This window comes from Pseudochaenichthys georgianus, chromosome 5 (genome assembly GCF_902827115.2).
Source record: "Pseudochaenichthys georgianus chromosome 5, fPseGeo1.2, whole genome shotgun sequence".
Taxonomy (NCBI): Eukaryota; Metazoa; Chordata; class Actinopteri; order Perciformes; family Channichthyidae; genus Pseudochaenichthys; species Pseudochaenichthys georgianus.
The window spans coordinates 15518358-15535959 of record NC_047507.1 but is presented as its reverse complement, the minus strand read 5'-3'; the positions used below and the strand labels follow the sequence as shown (position 1 = coordinate 15535959).

General features: G+C 38.9%; 1 protein-coding gene across 1 annotated transcript in view; it reads right to left on the bottom strand.

Moving 5' to 3' along the window:
- Positions 1–425: 425 nt before the first annotated feature.
- syn2b (synapsin IIb) overlaps positions 426–17602 on the bottom strand; it is an 81563-nt gene continuing 64386 nt past the window's right edge. Inside the window, exons 6-13 of the mRNA XM_034083219.2 lie at positions 17077–17139; positions 15728–15870; positions 15198–15272; positions 9881–9983; positions 7016–7192; positions 6556–6622; positions 3093–3921; positions 426–2440 (exon numbers count right to left, since the gene is read on the bottom strand). Coding sequence (XP_033939110.1) covers positions 2287–2440; positions 3093–3921; positions 6556–6622; positions 7016–7192; positions 9881–9983; positions 15198–15272; positions 15728–15870; positions 17077–17139 — 1611 coding nt within the window. The 3' untranslated portion in view covers positions 426–2286. The remainder of the gene's footprint in view (positions 2441–3092; positions 3922–6555; positions 6623–7015; positions 7193–9880; positions 9984–15197; positions 15273–15727; positions 15871–17076; positions 17140–17602) is intronic.

Here is a 17602-nt window from a genome sequence, read left to right as displayed (position 1 = left end):
CCCATTCAAATAAAAGATGTGATGACCTCATGGCATACAATCACGAGCTCAACATCATGTGATGCAATTAGACCTGACGGTGTACATGAGATAAAGTTCAATGAAGAAACAAACAAGCAGAACATGCCTTACAACGCTTGAGTGGAGATAATAAGGAAGACTTAGTGTCAGAAAAACTTCGCTGATTCAGTGACATATTTTAAGATATACTGTTGTATATGTAAGAATAAATGTTGCAGTTGGTTGAATACTGGCATATATATATATATATATAAATCACATTGATGAAGTGAAATCACAAACTGCAAACTTTTGTTGTATTAAAAACATTCATTCTAATTAGTTAACCTTAAAAGCCTTACAAATGAATCCGATCTTTACTATGTGGTCCTTAGAATAAAACATTGTAAAATAAAAAGCATTAATTGTATTTAATGAATGAGTGGAATGATGGAATCACATCTTTATTAACTTTTATCTGTACAGAAAAAAACATCATCAGTCACCAGATCATGCAAAGCAGTATTGTGTTACGAATAAAAACACAATACAAAACAAACAATATATACTTTACCATAAATATGGAGCCTCAAAAATATAAATCAATCAATATATTACAAAAAATAAACTCCTGAGATGACACTTACATACAAATACAATATGTTTTAAATGACTTGCAACGTAGTACTGGAAATGGATCACCAGACAGGTTGATTAGCGGTTCTTACATTTTGAGATATTTTTTCTTTTTTTGTACACATATGATCTTGAAATGCAGCAACTGAGCTGAAAATGACCAGTCATCGCACTGGGTTCATTCCAGGTTGCCTTAAATTCAGTCCCACAACACAAAAAGGATTCATCACAGGAACCAACAGTTAAACATGGCATATTCATCTGAAAACCAGTGTTATATCTGCGGTAAAAAGCAACCTGGAAAGTTGTGGTTGAAAGGAATCTTAAAGGGAATGTAAGAGTAAGGTAACAGATACATATCCTGTATATTTTATACATATCCTGTATGTATTTATATTTATAATAGGGTGACAGCACTCAACAGTTAAGTTGAGGTGTTATTGCACTACTGTCTCAATGTCTTCATGAGAATAATCATTACATTACAATACTGTTGATAGATCTACACAGAGGTGAAACAAGAAATCACCAGTCACAGCTACAGATGTGTCTTTTTACTCTTTGAAATGCATTCAGTTACTTATCAGGATTGATTGTTCAGTCACCAATATTCTCAAACCATTGGCAATAAATCCTGCCTGCAATACTTAATCAAACACTTGAAGTGAAGGAATGAATCTCAATTTGTAATCGACCCAGGTCTGCACAGCTAACAAACGTAGCTGAATTGAAAACATGTTCACAATAAAGCTACAACATCTAGAGAGAGAGAGAGAGAGAGAGAGAGAGGCAACGTAGGGCTCAACAATGATAGAGTTCACCTTCTTCTCTGAAAGTCACACTGAGCCATTGGAGGAGCCATGCATAACAATTGAACACGGATGAACACATATTTCGGACTCCCTAACATGACATTGAACTTCAAGGCATTTAGACAAAAAGGGGGCAGTAATGACGAGCCCATTAGTCATTTTCCCAAGAGACACAACAGCTTGATTTACCCATCAAAAAATCCCCAGTCGTTTTTTTTCTTTTTTACTCACATACTTTCACTTACTAACCAAAACGTATTCACTGTGGGGGAAACCATAAAACGTCAAAAATCATTTTTCATAATGTGTATGAACCCAGCCACTTAATGAAAGAGTTATGTCACTGACAAAAGCTAAGTAAAAATATTTCACTATTTATTTCCTATAAGTGGCTTATCTCTCTTTTAAAGTGATATATATTTGTATTCATTTACTTTATATTTATATATATTTATATATATACTGTATGTACATTTTGTCTGTAGTCTCTAATTATCTTTTTATGTACTTCAGAAACAGTTCCTTAAAGTTTGCTCTGGGAAAAATAAATATGTTGTTATTCTATACTTGTCTATATCAATGACGTAACTCCTTCAGTCCAATAATTCTGGCAAAGCAACATTCTCTGAATATCCTACCCAGCAGGCCTCACTGTCACTCACACAGAGTATTTGAAAGTGGGGAAGAGGAGGGTACCAGGACAGAGGGGATACAGTACAGTAAACACACAAAGTTTAATCTCAGACTTGTTCACATTTAATATCAATCAAGTCATCACTGGCCAACAGTAAAAGGGGGGGCCAGGATCCAAAAGGGGCTGACTACAGTTTGGCTGTGTCTAGTCAGAGAAAAGGCTGGCGAAGGACTTTCGGAGATTGCGAATGGTCTCAGCCTTTTCCTCGTCTTGGCCGTCACCTCCGGTGCTCGGGGCCCCGCGGAAGAAAGAGGAGTCGCTGAAGGCGTTGAAGGCATTGGTCAGGGACTGGGACTTACTGGGAAGGGAGGAGGGAGGGAAAAGGGAGGGGGGAGAGCAAATGGGCGAGGAGGGAGAGCAGGAAGGACGGGACGCAGTAAATAAAGTAAGTTAGAGGGAAAAGTAAGGAGGGTAGTCAAAAACACTATATTGTACAATGATCTTTGAAAACATTCTTAAATGTTGACATTGTACCTTACCCCCCTCCCCCCATTGATTATAAGCAATATATGAACATTTAATATATTGTTTATAACACATAATTTAGATATAAGCAGATATAAGGAAATGTTCAAGTCATTAGAATAATAACTTCCTATGAAATGTGTTTTACTATTGTCGTTAATATACTACCAAGCAATTCATAGAGAGGACTTAAAGTCGCTGACTCATACATCAACAAAAAGAAAATGGACCTTACATCTGCTTAAAAGGATTTTATAATAAACCACATATCATATCTTTATATACTGCTTATGCTAAATAGTGAGGGCTAAAACAAAGTGTGCATTTCATAGTTTCAGTAGGTTATAACCTGGAACACTTAAAAGACACTTTGAAAACAACAAATATTTTTTGATAAATTATCAAAGAAAGGATTTAGATATTTAAATCAGTTTTGTATTTAAATCACAAAGTATGGCCCATTGTGCTGACAAGACGGCTCTTACTTCAGAAGAGGGTGGGTTTTTGGCTGGGATCCTGGTTGTTCGTCCACAGCGGCCTCGCCCTCAGCAGGGGCCTCTGCATCTTCCGCTGGGACAGGCTCTGGGTTTTGGGAAGGAGAGGCCGGCTTGGCCTGTGGCTGAGCCTTAGCCGTAGACTCTGCCTGAGGAGGGGACTGAACCTGTGCTGGGGCAGGGGCTGCGGAGGCATCTGCTGGGGCAGTGGGCTGGGGTTTAGGTAAAGCTTTGACAGGGGGCGGGGTTTGTGGCTTTGGCTGGATCTGCGGCTTTGAATTCCTGCGAATTGGAGGGATTGGCTTTGCAGGTGGTGTGGGTTTGGGTGGCAGCTCTTTTGGTTTGCCAGGAGCTGGGGATGGGGAGCCCTGAGGCTGGGGCTTGGGCTGCTCTGTGGTAGGAGCTGAGGCTGAGGGGGAGGCTGGGGCAGGGGCAGGGGCAGGGGCTGGGGCAGTGGCAGGTGCTGGAGCTGGTGCTGGGACTGGGGCTGGGGCTCGGACTGGTGCTGCTACTTTGGTTGGAGGAGAGCGTGGAGCAGCTGCTCTAGCTGGGGATGGTGGTGAAGCTTTGGCTGGGGTAGAGGAAGAATCTGGGGCTGACTTTGCGACAGAAGTGGCTCTCAGCATTGGGGGAGGAGGCCTCGCCACTGGAGGCCTTGTGACCGAGGCGGCCCTCTGGACCGGGGCCTTCTGAGCCTCAGCTGCTTTCTGAACTGGCCCTGGGCTAGGTTTCTGGGCCTGGCTGGGCTTTGGTACCGGTTCAGACGCTCTCTTTGCCGACTCTGATGGTGTATCCACACTCTGTGCTTTCACTGGTACACCTAAAGGATTAAAATATAAATGTATCAGATTCAACTTGAATGATCATACAACGCATACAGGCAAGACGAGCTAAAAAGCCAAAATAAAGTAAAGGAAATTAATACATAGGCATATTTTTTCATCTAGCACCAGTTTTCTTTTTGTGCAGCAGTTTGAAATCAAGGCACTGACTAACCCTCACCAAAAGACCAAAGCAGAACATGATATAGGCCAGAGAATGAGCTTGAGTCTCGACATGCTCATTCACATAACAACTTTTCACATTCAAAGCACTCGAACCAACTCATCTGTCAAGAACAAACTGGAGCAAAGCAGGCTCTGAATATTTGGACTGCATTAACAACCAGCAGGTGGCGGCAGATCAACGGCTAAGAGAAGGTTACAAGTCCTTCATGCCAAGTATTGGTTGCTTTTATGCAAAAAGCATGTGACCAGTAGTGTGGTGAAAACGACATGAAGGGAGGAAAGGAAAATGTCAGAGATGTGAATGAAAAAATGTGAAGAACAAAGGAAGAGATGATACAAACAGGAGAAACAACAATGGCATCAATTGTGGACTCAAACTCAGGCAGCAAAGCAACCTGGCTATCACGCAGCAGAAAAGAAACACATGCAGTACATGCTGAGTAGGAAGTGACTGGACAGGGACGAGTTTCCAATGACTGATTCACTTTCCTGGTCAGAATTATAGATGGGTATCTAAATGATATCCTCCAACATAAAGTATATATAGAGTTGTCTTTGTAGACAGCATGGAAAGTGTATACAAGTATGCTAACTTAATTAACATAACACTTTATTTTAAATGAAATGATAACCACGATCACACGATATGACCACAAGACATACTTGATGGAAATTCATCCCACACATTGCCAGTTAGTCATTACTGTAAAGGAAGCTGCAGCAAATGGCTATGAGTCTTATGTTTTCCCAAAGGGTTGCTTGGAACTCACATCGCATACAAACCAAAGGAAATACTATTTGTACAACATAATTAGTAAAGGGTGATCAAATATATATTTGCTTGGATGCAAACCATGGATTATTTGTTAATTTGTGATTATATATTAATTATATTTATATAATATAATTCATATTTGTAATGACTTGGCTGCTTTATCTAAAGAGGATGCAAGTCAACAAACTGGGTAAGCCTCTAACGTGTGCTACATCAAACCTCTTCATGTAAATCAGGACAGATTAAGACAGAGAAGAACAAACTATTATGTATTACCAGATGGTCTTAAGATCAAATACGATTAAATCAGTTATATGGATCCAAGCAAATTTGGAAATGAACATGCAAAGACATAAAAAGATGCTTCTTTACATTGAAACTCTTCATTAATCACCCAAGCAGGTTTGTATTAGCCAAGAAAAAGATGTATTGTGTACCGTGTAAAGCCCCTTTGTCTTGTCTCAGGTATTATAACACAGAACAATGAGGGGTTAATTTACAACAAAAGACAAACCAGGCTGTTTTTCACTAAACATTCAGTTTTTGCAAAGTGGCCTTTCTTTCTATCTATTTGTATATACCATAAACTTGCACTATATGTACAGAACTTATTATGGTACGAAATATTGAAAAGCCATTAAACATTCTGAGCTGACCAGAACTTGAACAGTGATCATGTGCAGCGTGTTTATGAAGAGATTTTACATTTAATATCAGAATGCATACTAATAAAGAAAAACATCTCTCTATAAATAGGCTAATCTGCAACCGTGAAATCAATTTTCTCAGTGTTAGATTAAAATAAAAATAAATTAAACTGCAATCCTATTTGAATATCTTAACATCTCAACACTGTTGGCACATGATCAAATCTAACTCCTGTAAAACATTAAATGGCAGCCTCCCTAAACCAACCAGCAAAAACATATTGAACATGACAATAAGTACTGGCATTTGCCATATCCATGCAGAATTAAAAAACCTAATTCAAGTAAATAAACAAACATGTGATAATGGTTTTGTTCATTTACCATGTTATATGATGTTTGATAACTGCTTTTAGTAGGCACATTTAGTTTAACGCAGCATCCCTGAGCACAAAATCACCACAGTCAACACGAACGCTATGGCTGCAAATAAAGGCCACAGGCTGGTTAACTGCCTGGAGTGAACTGTATTCGCTTCTTAGTCTTGTGTCAAAGAGAGACACAGACGTAGCTCACACAGACAGCAAGGTCATATTCTTTTCTTGGACAATGTACTAGTTTAGTTTCAAGGCACAGAGATAAGGATGCAGATAAAATCCAAATTGCTCTTAGTCTTAAAGGAATCGTTTGACACTTTGGGAAAAATAATCCAAACATCCAAATAAACTTAAACATGAAGCTACAGCACAGCAGCAAGTTAGCACACAGTCTGAAACGAGGGAACATTTCTAGCATTGGTTCTGTTAAGAAAAATCAACCTTCTTTATCTCTTTTCAGTAATAACCTGTTGTTTCTTGGCTTCTTTTTAGTAATCTTTACTAATGTTAGAAAATGTCTCTTTCAAGTACTGGATGCTTCATTTCAGAGAAATCTCTTTAGATGGGTGAAGTGAGACTTTCCCTACTCATACTTTGGCCCTACAGTGGAAGCACTTGTATTACAATGCAGAACAGTGGTCAGACAACCTTGAGGTTGAGGGCGCTGGCCCGAGGTCCTGTTTGGATCTGGCAGTCCCTCCTTAGGGGCAGCGCTCTGAGAGAGAGTGGAAGACAGATGAGAGAAAAACAGAAGACGTAAGATCATTTGTGAGAAACAGAGAATAGGAAAGAAAGGCAAACGAGGTTAAGCAGGTTTTAGTCAAATAATCAGCTGTTAAATGTGAAACGCTACACCAAAGTAACTTTCCTGCAGACCTGTCGGATTCTGAACATGCCTTTCCTTATACTCACAGGAAAATGTAAGCACATTTTGTATGACCATGTGTCATTTAGATAATTATTTTGAGTCATCCCTCAGAGATAATGTAAAATTGTAATAATTGGCATAACTTTTGTTTGTTTTCATCACTTTTAACAGCGTATAATAGGGACAGGCCTTTAATTCCTTCCGGTTTTTACATTACGCTGGTTTTATATCAGCCTCTACCTGTTGGGGCTGCACAGTAGTCGGCTTCTGGCCCTGAGGGGAGCGAGCAGGAGAGCGGGAAGCACTAGATGACCTTGTGACCAGGGCTTGGTTCATCTTAGCCAGCACCACGTCTGAGATGAGCTGACGGTCCTCTGCCTGGTGGTCACCGATTAGCTGCATAGAAGAACCCACAACCTGCACAAACAGGACACAGATGACGTATCAGAAAGTGTGGGCCTTCTTTATCGAGAAGTGACATCACTATAATGTTGTTGACCCATACTAGAAAAAGAGTTAGCCGAGAAAAACAAAGAACGGCACAGAGGTCAACACATCATGTTTGGACAAAGCTTTCTGGTAGTGTTTATACGATTGCATCTTCTACCAGGTTGTATATATTTGTTTAGATTTGATGTTTTATGGTCAGAACAGTTTTGGTTTATATGGTCAAGGTTTTTATAGATACTTTGGTTTGGAAAACTAAGTGTTTTGTTTTAAAATATGTGAAAAAATATACAAAAATATGCCAGATAAGACGATAAAATGATATTATGACAACATCCATGTACTGGAACTCAGCAATTGTATAGCATCATTATAAAAACCAAAACACTTATCCAGTGGAGATGACTCAGAGAATACATGTCTTTCACATTTTTCCTATCTAATCTACCTTTCACCGAAGTGCTGATTATTTTTGACATTCAGCATACTTCAAAGTGTAAGTGGGGTGTTTAGATTATTGCCTGGAAAACGCAGGCTCATTGTGGCTCCTACATCATGTCCACCTCTATCCTCTTCAGCCTCAGACTGTCAGACTTGGATTTGTTCTCGTAATTGTTCAAACTTTGTCATGCCTCCGTTCTCCTCTCAATGTCCTCCTTGAGTTGAGTTTCAACCCCTGCCAGACGTCTGATGTCCTCAGGTCCCATCTCTGTATAATTGTCTGGTGCCCCGTCACAGCACCAGTGGATGTGTTTGCCTCTTTAAGTGCCAGTCAAACTAAAAGCGTATTTATTGACAACATAGCAAACTGTATTTAATTGGGAACAGACTTCTTCCTCCCCCATTATGTTTCCAAGTGGTATTTTTGATTTAGGCTCTGTCTCAAGAACAAATGGATTTCAGTAGATCAATCCACTTGTTCATATATCGTTAGCAATATGGCTGCCACAAGCAGCTTGGCTTACGTTACTGTCCAAAGCAAGAAACAACCCTAGAAATAGAAAGCCTGATCTATCTGCTGTGATCAAAGCAGGAAAGAACATCCTTTAGCTTAGTTCTGTAAGTAAAACAAACTGTTTTGTTGAGTTGCTCCTTTTGAAAATGCTCTCTGGTAGGCAGCAGTGTATATGTCTAGGGCTTTTACTGTGAAGGGTAACAACAGAGAAAGTGTAGCTGTAATATCCGTGACAATGTGGGAGCAATAATGAGTTTGCCCTTTTGGTGCAGACTAAAAAGCTTTGTGTTATTATTTTATTACTTTTATAAGTATACGCACAAATCAAGTGCTATTCTCTTCCCACTTTGGGCCGTAAATCATGTGTTTATAGTCACCAGGTCGAAACCCAGAGGCAGACACAATTGTATATTGAAGGTGATGCTTATAGGGAACCAATCAAAATACAGATGGTGCCATTATTTACAATGTGCAATCAACATTTACTTCATAATCATAAGTTAAGCTAAAATGTTTCTCCATTGCCACGCTAACCATATGTGCCGTATCACTGTTTATATTTTGGTCCAGCCACTAGGTGCCAGCTGCATGACATTTGGCAAAAACGGCCCCAACTTTTTCCAAGTGGGCTGAGATGACCCACACCATTGAGTGGCTCTGCGGTTACTGCCAAAATGCACCAAGAGAGAAGCAGCTCTCCATCTTTTGGCTTGTTCAGTTGCTCCTTAAGCTGGCCGAAATCTTGGCCTCTAATCAGCTCAATCCTGTGGCCAAATGAGTCCCTCAGGTCCTCAGGCTGTGATTTTTCATTCCTGTTATTTCCAGAGCTTCCTTTTTGACCAGCTCACTGCTTAATTCCTTGTTGGCTAGCCTTCTACCTGCATCATGGCCTTGTATTCCTGTGCCATTTTCCTGAAAGTCAACAATGCCTTTTAGCATCTGCAGTCTTGTTCCCACGAGCCGAGGTGAAGCGCCTGGCAAGGATCATTTGTAAGCTATACTTACTTTTGATTCAAATCAACTTGAATGCTCTTGGGTGTGAGTATATCTTGGCTGGTTCCTGGGATTTATTCTCTTGTTACTTTACTGCCCATAACTTTGGTGCCTGGACTACCCAGCACTCCTGAGACTCCACTAGGATCCCACCTGCAGGCCTCTAGTTGGCCAGCAATCCATTTGTTTAGAGTTTCTGTTCCTCTATCAGAGTCTCTGTTTCTTCTTTTGGGCTCAATCTTGCTCTGTCTTAGCCTGTGTGTCACTTTGGGCCTAAACCCAACTCTGTTTAAAGTTGAGTTTCTCTCTGTCCGAGTCTAAACTCTTCCTCGAGGCTCAAGGTGAATACAAGCTTATCCCCTAAGAAGTTAGAAAAAAGTGAAAGACAATAGGGGCAGGAGACCAAGAGAGGTGGGCAATAGATAACAGATACAGGTAACCTTAAATTTAAACTAACACCAGATGTTAGTTATGAAACTAATACTTATAATAATAATTCCAGCCAGACAAGCTAAGGCCCCACTAGTGTAAATTAGGCTAGACATGCTTAATTTAAGATTTAATGACCATATTTTCCTTCTTATGAAACACAACTACAACAGGCTGATGTCAACAGGTGTGTTAATGAAAGCTGGAGGTAAATACAGTGATAATACGGCAGCAGTCAAATAAGAGTTCTCTCCCTCCCTTCTTGGAGTGTTTTGTCTTACCTCAGTAATGTAGTCATTACCATCCTTGCCACAGATGGCTTTGACGGCACAAATATCCAGCCCTCCGAAGATCTCTGAGCAGGCATCAACCCACAGTTTATACCTGTCATCAAGCAAAACTGGATTAGTTCTACAAAGAGTAGACTGTTAACAACAAATGGAAAAGAAAACACATAGGGCACCACTAATGTGTGTACAACAATGCTGAGTTGCTAAGTTTGCAGTGGGTCAAGAAGAGCTGCAGGTATAAAGCACAACATGCAGTGAAGGTAAGAACGTTACCTTCCTTACACCATTTTGCTTGTTCTGAAAGATGATGGTCCTTGGACACTAGTTAATACGAAATATTGACTTGTGTATAACTTTAGCAAGGTGAGTCAGAGTAAAGGTGTAACATAACATAAGGTTGCTGCTGCTGCTGGCTTTGGCAGCTGTAAAGAGGTCCATCACAGTTGCACTCTTAATAACTAAGACAAGCACACTAGGGCAAAACTGAAATATCAATACTGTCCAAAAGGACAATCTAATGTGCAGGTATTTTACTTTGTCTACAGATCATTTAAGATTACATTTGTAAGGTTTAAAGTCTAACTGTACTCTGTTTAAACTCTCACAGATTAAAGAAGATTTAGATTATAATGGTTTCTGGATTTACATTGTGGCATTAAGGTATTTTAATGGATGGCAAGATTAACTTTAATGAAGGAAAGTGGAAAACACCTTATTCTGTAGGGGACTTCTGACTTTGTGAGATACATGCTTGCTTCTGATACAATGGAAGCTTCCGGTGCATCCATTTTTAGCTATTTAGCGACACTAAACATCATACAACTCAATTGTTGTTATTTAGAATTTCATTTAGTATCTCTTTAAGGCTTGCCAGTAATCCGGCATGCATTATTATTGTTTTTATTTGAGTTATTATCTGTAACTGCTGTTAAAAGTAAAAATAAAACAACACTGTTTGCAAAGGTCTCAAACGGCATTTCGTGTTCACCAACACGATTTTTAATCTATTGATTCATGTTCACCAACACGATTTGCCCCTTTTTTTCGTGTTGCACAGCACGATTTTAAAAGCAATGTATTTCTACTGGTAATAGGCTTGTTTGAGACACATTGCGGCTCGCCTCGAAAGTAGACGAGAGTAGCCGATCGCAGCCGGGGGAGGTGTCAAAAAGTTCGTCTTAAGTCGGACAGCTCGGACTCGGAGTCGGCTTGACTGGCTGGGTTTGCAATGGCGGAAATTGCGTTGGCGTTTTTCGTTGCAGATGAAGTGGATGCAATATAAATGCTCCTCCCTCTTAATGTTTGCAAAACTGATAGGTGGACAGGCTACAAATGATCAGTCCCTTCAGATCCGCACACATTAAGCTTAATGAGCATGAATTGAACAGACCTGCTGCTGTGTTAATTCTTTAGCTGCCACTTTAAGCTTTATGATGTGTACAACATGGATGTAATTTGATTTAATCTTGCCATTTTAAATGATGTATTCAATAAATAAGGTTAAACCAAATCATTACATTACAATAGATTTTATTTTAATGATTTGGTTTAACTTAAAGAGAAACTTTATTGTTATTGCACATATTACAGGTACTGAGACAACGAAATGCAGTTTAGCTTCTAACCAGGTGCAACAAGCAGTGAAGTGGAAAGTAATGTACACAATCTACAGAATAACAGATAGAATGAATTGAATGATGAATAAACAGTGGGGTATGAATACACTAGATATCAGCCTGTGAGCAGTATGAACAGTGTGTATGAATATGCTAAGATATATAAAGTATGAAAACGGTAAGCAGTGTAGTATAAAATATATAGATATTAATTTCATGATGATAAACATTGTGGAACAATGATGAAAAATGGGAATGGATGTGGCAACGTAAAACGGACACAAAACAACAACACATTTTTGCCAGCCAATTGGAGAGTTTCATCAGCAGCACGTGGTAAAAACCACCAATGAGCGCTCAGCTCGAGATACCAGCGAGCCGTTTCCCATCAAGCATTTCGCTTCCGCAGCTCGTGGAGAGCAACTGCGCCAACTCGCCTCGCCTCGCTCTCAAGGCTGCGGGCGTCTTTGTCCCGCGAGATTTTAAAGTCTCCTGTGGGCGAGCCTCCAGAGCAAGTCGGACAAAATGACTAACCATCATGCAACGCACTAGCAAGACGTTGATCGCAACTGCGCAGGTCTGCGCAGGTCTTGCTTGTCTCAAACAAGCCTAATGTGTTTCGTGCCTGCAGGCTGCAGCACGTCTTTTTCTCCGGTCCGGTCGAGGAAGACCGGAAGCTGTGTGGTTCATAAAAACATGTTCTTACTCAATATCAAGCCACAGTTATTGCTTTTATTTTAAATCGTATAATTTCGGACTTTTGTTGCCGTCTGTGAGGAAAATAAATGGGGCTCAGAGCCTCAGGATACTGAAATCTGTATTTTTTAAATCTTTTTTTCCTTCTAATTTGTTATTCTTTTCAAAATAACACACTGTTATTTACTCACCAATAACACACAATTATCCTTGCTTTTATTTATTGGTTTAATTCCATAATCTCGGGGTTTTTTTGGCGTCCGTCAGGAACTGAATTTCAAAATAAATATAACCGGAAACAGACGTAGGCATTTCGAGCGATTACCCAAGATCCTCAGCTATGGTTTTAAGCTCACTGATTGGATGTGTTAGCCGCAATGCATGCTGGGATTTGGTGTTTATATTATATGAAATCCGGAAAACATTTTAAAAGAATAAAATAATACTTAATTCCGAGTGCTCTTGCTTTTCTCTTTGAAAGTCATCACATAACGGCATTGTAATACACGGTTCGGCTGCATTACATATTACAGATCTGCCGTAGTTCTTTATTTAGAGAGCCCTGATGAGAAGACCTTTGGAAAAACTGGAAGAAATGCCGCCGAAACTGAATACTTGACGTGGATCATAAATATATCAACAATTAAACAACATCTTGAATTTCTCTTCACACAATACGTCTCCTTGCAGTATCAACACTAATTCGGCTGACTTTTACATTTGATCTAATTCATAGATAGGTTATATTTACACCATAACGGTGCACAGCTGATAGAAAAGGACTGTAGTTTTTAAAGATATTAGCCTACTGATTTTCTTTGAATGTAAGAATGTAAATACTGAGTCTGAAATAGTATAGCAATATGCTGTAAAATTATGTGAAAGCATGCATAAAACTATACATCTTCAGATGTTGTACATACACACTAATAATACAAAGTTATTATGGCTGTGTGTACCTTGTGTGCACCTCCTAGTGGTTAAAGAACGTTATTGAATTATTGTTTTTATGTGTTATATTTGATTAAAAAAATATTAAGAGTACATACTTTCATAGGGGGAAAGTATAAATATAGAAATATAGAATATAAAAATCAAGAAGATACTATAAGTGATCTCTACAATAAAACAGTTTAGTGCAGGATGTACAAAGATATTAATAGGAGGAGGTGCAAAACAGAAAAACGGATTAACCTTTATTTAAACATTAAATAACAGATTAAGGTCTTTGGGGGTATCTATCTACAGATAAATATTAAGCCTGACAAAGTACTTAACGTCTAATATATTGCTTTCCTGCAATGTTAACTATGTTGAAGCACTTATTTTAACTGATATTATACACATTAATTATACTCTTATGTATGTAGATAGAATAAGAAATGTGCAGAATATGACAGTTTAATGGTGGAGGTACACACATATTGATAGATGTCTTGTAATGCACTGTTGAGGAACCTGTGACCCAAGTTTTTCATTCATTGCATAACTACACCGTAGTTGTGTATGATATGTCAATAAACCTTTGAAAATCTTGAAAGGGATGTGCAAAATAGCCATAATATACAGTCTTTAATTAACTATTAGTAGAGAATAACGAGTAATGAATATACTTTATTACTTGTTTCCATTCATGTCAATTGCAGATACATGTTTAGTCTTCTAAAGCACCAACTATCAACTATCTCTCCTGATTGTTGGCACTTGACAATCACCTTACCTGAATTTTACTCAGGTGTAACTAAAGTCTGATTTAAGGGTTGTTTATATTTCACATAATTAATCAGAATCTGCAAAGTAACTCAAATAAATGCAGTGGACAGGTTAACCTCTGAATTGTAGTGGAGTAGAATTACAAAGTAGCAATGAGCTGTCATGTGGGTATATATTAATGCTATATATTAATGCTGCGCATTATGGACACAAGCGATTTTCACCCATTTATTAATTATATGTTTTACATTTGATAACACCAATGTGTTTAATACTGGCAACTTCTAAATGTGGGAAAAACGAAAACGTTCAGTAGAGACGTCCCATAGAACATTTTGCAAAACACAATAGACAGCATGTGTAGTTCTGGGGGGGGTGTTCAATTCCAGTTTTGGATAGTCTGGCGTGGTTTCGTTCCATTTCACACAGCTGTTTGACGCTCTGCGTAACCTTACGGGGACTGTAGTCCTAAACGATAGCTGGGGATTATGGGTAGTGTAGTGTCTTCGGCCATCCTAAACTCAGAAATGTTGACAATCGCAATGATGCTCGAAATGTCCCTTATAGGCCTACGTCTGTTTCCGGTTATTTTTATTTTGAAATTCAGTTCCTGACGGACGCCAAAAAAGCCCGAGATTATGGAATTAAACCAATAAATAAAAGCAAGGATAATTGTATGTTATTGGTGAGTAAATAACAGTGTGTTATTTTGAAAAGAATAACAAATTAGAAGGAAAAAATATTTAAAAATACAGATTTCAGTATCCTGAGGCTCTGAGCCCCATTTATTTTCCTCACAGACGGAAACAAAAGTCCGAAATTATACGATTTAAAATAAAAGCAATAATTGTGGCTTGATATTGAGTAAGAACATGTTTTTATGAACCACACAGCTTCCGGTCTCCCACGACCCGACCGGAGAAAAAGACGTGCTGCAGGCACGAAACACATTACCAGTAGAAATACATTGCTTTTAAAATCGTGCTGTGCAACACGAAAAAAAGGGGCAAATCGTGTTGGTGAACACGAATCAATAGATTAAAAATCGTGTTGGTGAACACGAAATGCTGTGAGACTGGGTTGGAACAAAGCAGCTCGATGTAAAAATTGAAATGTTCTTAGCCAAATCATCTACAATCACAAGCTGATTTCCAAACATCTGTGATTACCCATGTGAACTGGTTTCAGCCCAATGAATCTGCTGTGAGAGCACATAGTGACTAACAGTTAAGTGTGCGACACAAAGGCAGCCGGAGCATCACTAATGTGGAAGCGGTGCTCACTTGTCAGTCATGGCTACTTGTTCCAACATGGCAGATCCGGTGTTGCTCTTCCAATTACCAGAGATGGATGTTCGCCTGGAGGAAGAGAGGAAATTGTGTGTTAAGGTTATCAGGCTGATCACCATCCAGGTAAAGATACTACAGTTTATGCACAGGTTTACACACAGCAACTAAGTACTGAAACACACCCTGTCTAATTCATTTAAGTTATCCAGTTAAGCACTCAATTCGCTGGTATTCCTTAAACTATTTAAAAAGGATTGCAAGAGAAAATGTCACACATTATTTAAAATCATAATTGTGTGTATAGGGTCCCTAGAAACTTGATGCAAGTGATGGCATGTATGTTTGACTATCCTTTTTGGCCTTCTGATGGTGCTGTTGCTCACTGTTACGATAAAGAAATTAAGACATTAATGAAAAAAATGGTTTCAATTGGATTACTGTCACAATTACATGTTGAAGTTCAGGTATATAGAACACGCATAATAGGCTAAAGAAAACTCGAAGTAAAAGATGAGATCACACACATGTATGCTTTGTAGTCAGCGCCGATTTTCTGGACCCTGATGTCGTATTTGGCATCTATAAATGGCTCCGTGGTGCAGTAGGTCTGAGTGATGGCCACCACACTGGCAATGTCCTGGAAATCACTCATATTGTCCACTTTGACCTTCAGGGGGACAACAAATGGAAAAACACAAATTATTAAAAGGAAGGCCATACATTGCAATGTATGTTATATTTTACTATAATAATGACACTGATTCTGATAGATCTTATTTTCCATCAGAGATTGTACATTTTCCATTTTTGTAATAAGGGCAACACGGTTGATACCACTCTTATGTCTGCCCCTTAAAGCTAGCGCTAAACAGATCAACAGTTAGCTTAGCATAGAGAAGGGGAGGAGGGCTAAACAGCTAGCTTGGCTCTGTCTAAATCAGCCCCTCTAAGGCTCACAAATAAAAAACGTATATCTTTCTTGGGCAAAGACAACAGACTTCTGTTCACTTCAAACATAGGATAACTGATACCCCCTTCTTCCAGTCCTTGTGTTAATTAAACATAAAAATACTAGCTAGGTAACAAAAACATGAAGATTGCATTTCTAGTGTCGATTGTGACTTGCATAATGTCACATCGTCAATAATGCAGACCTAATTAAAATACTTGGATCAATATGGAGCATGGAGAAGAAATAAGTGATGGTATCTGATGTAGTCTCAGTGTCCTAAAAGTGAGATTCACAATAATACAAACAACACTGTACAGTTTTTATCAGGAAGGACCCTCTTTTTTGATCGCTGATAAACAGAGAATGGCTCTGTAGTCGAACAGAGGTCTGTGAGTGATGTGGGGGGAGGATAAAGAAATAAAGAAAGGCCCAGTTACACAGCGGGACAATATCAGATTGAGCAGTCCAGGGGAACGATGTGTGGTGGATCGATGAGAAGTGGTGAAAAGAGGATAAACACCTCACCCAGAACATATTAACACAGTTGTTAATCAATACCAGCGCAACGAAAGGACAAAACAAGGACTGAGGGAGGATAAAAAGGTATGCTGCAGTCATAAAAGAATGAAGAGTAAAGAAAAACAGATGGACATTAAGAGGTAGTGTTTGTCGGAGAAAACATAACACAGTTCAAACGAAACAGATGCGATCCTGCTCAGAGTATTCAGCTATCTCTTGGCACAAAAAGGGATTTTAAAGACCGACCGATAATAAACCGTGTTCCCTTATTTTACTGATACATGTCTTCCATTCAAACAAGACATCACTGTTGGATCAATGTTAGCGTATTAGCAGGTGGTTAATCATTCATGAAGTAACATCACTAACTTTAGCATTTTAAATTGAATTAATCAACATTACCTTTCCCATTCCAGAGTGGGCGTGTCCTATCTTCACCACCACTGGGAAACTTGGAGATGTAATCTGAAAAGCAATAGAATATTTGAAGGGTGAATAATGATGAATACCAAGAATGACCTCATACACACCGGAAAGAACCAGTTGTGAAAAATGAGTGGCTGTGAAGAACAATATCATCCGTTTACAGGTTTATGAAGATAAGTAGGTCTTTATGGGTCGAGCATTGCAAAACATGACAATCTCAACAAATAATTTAGAGTTTATACTTTGAGTTATATTATGGTTAAACAAATTATATAGATCTGCCAGGAGGTGATGGCTCCTTAGTTACTGTGCCAGAAAAGATTATTTGAACCTACATTCATTAATTATCGTATTATATTCACATCATTCAGGAAAATTCTCAAGTACATTTCAAAAGGTTGCTAAAAAATTATTTAAGTATTACTGTCACATTTCACATGTTAGGTCACGCTTGTAGTTTTGTCTGTGTTGGTGTTTTTCTTGTCTTTGGGTTTCCTGTCTT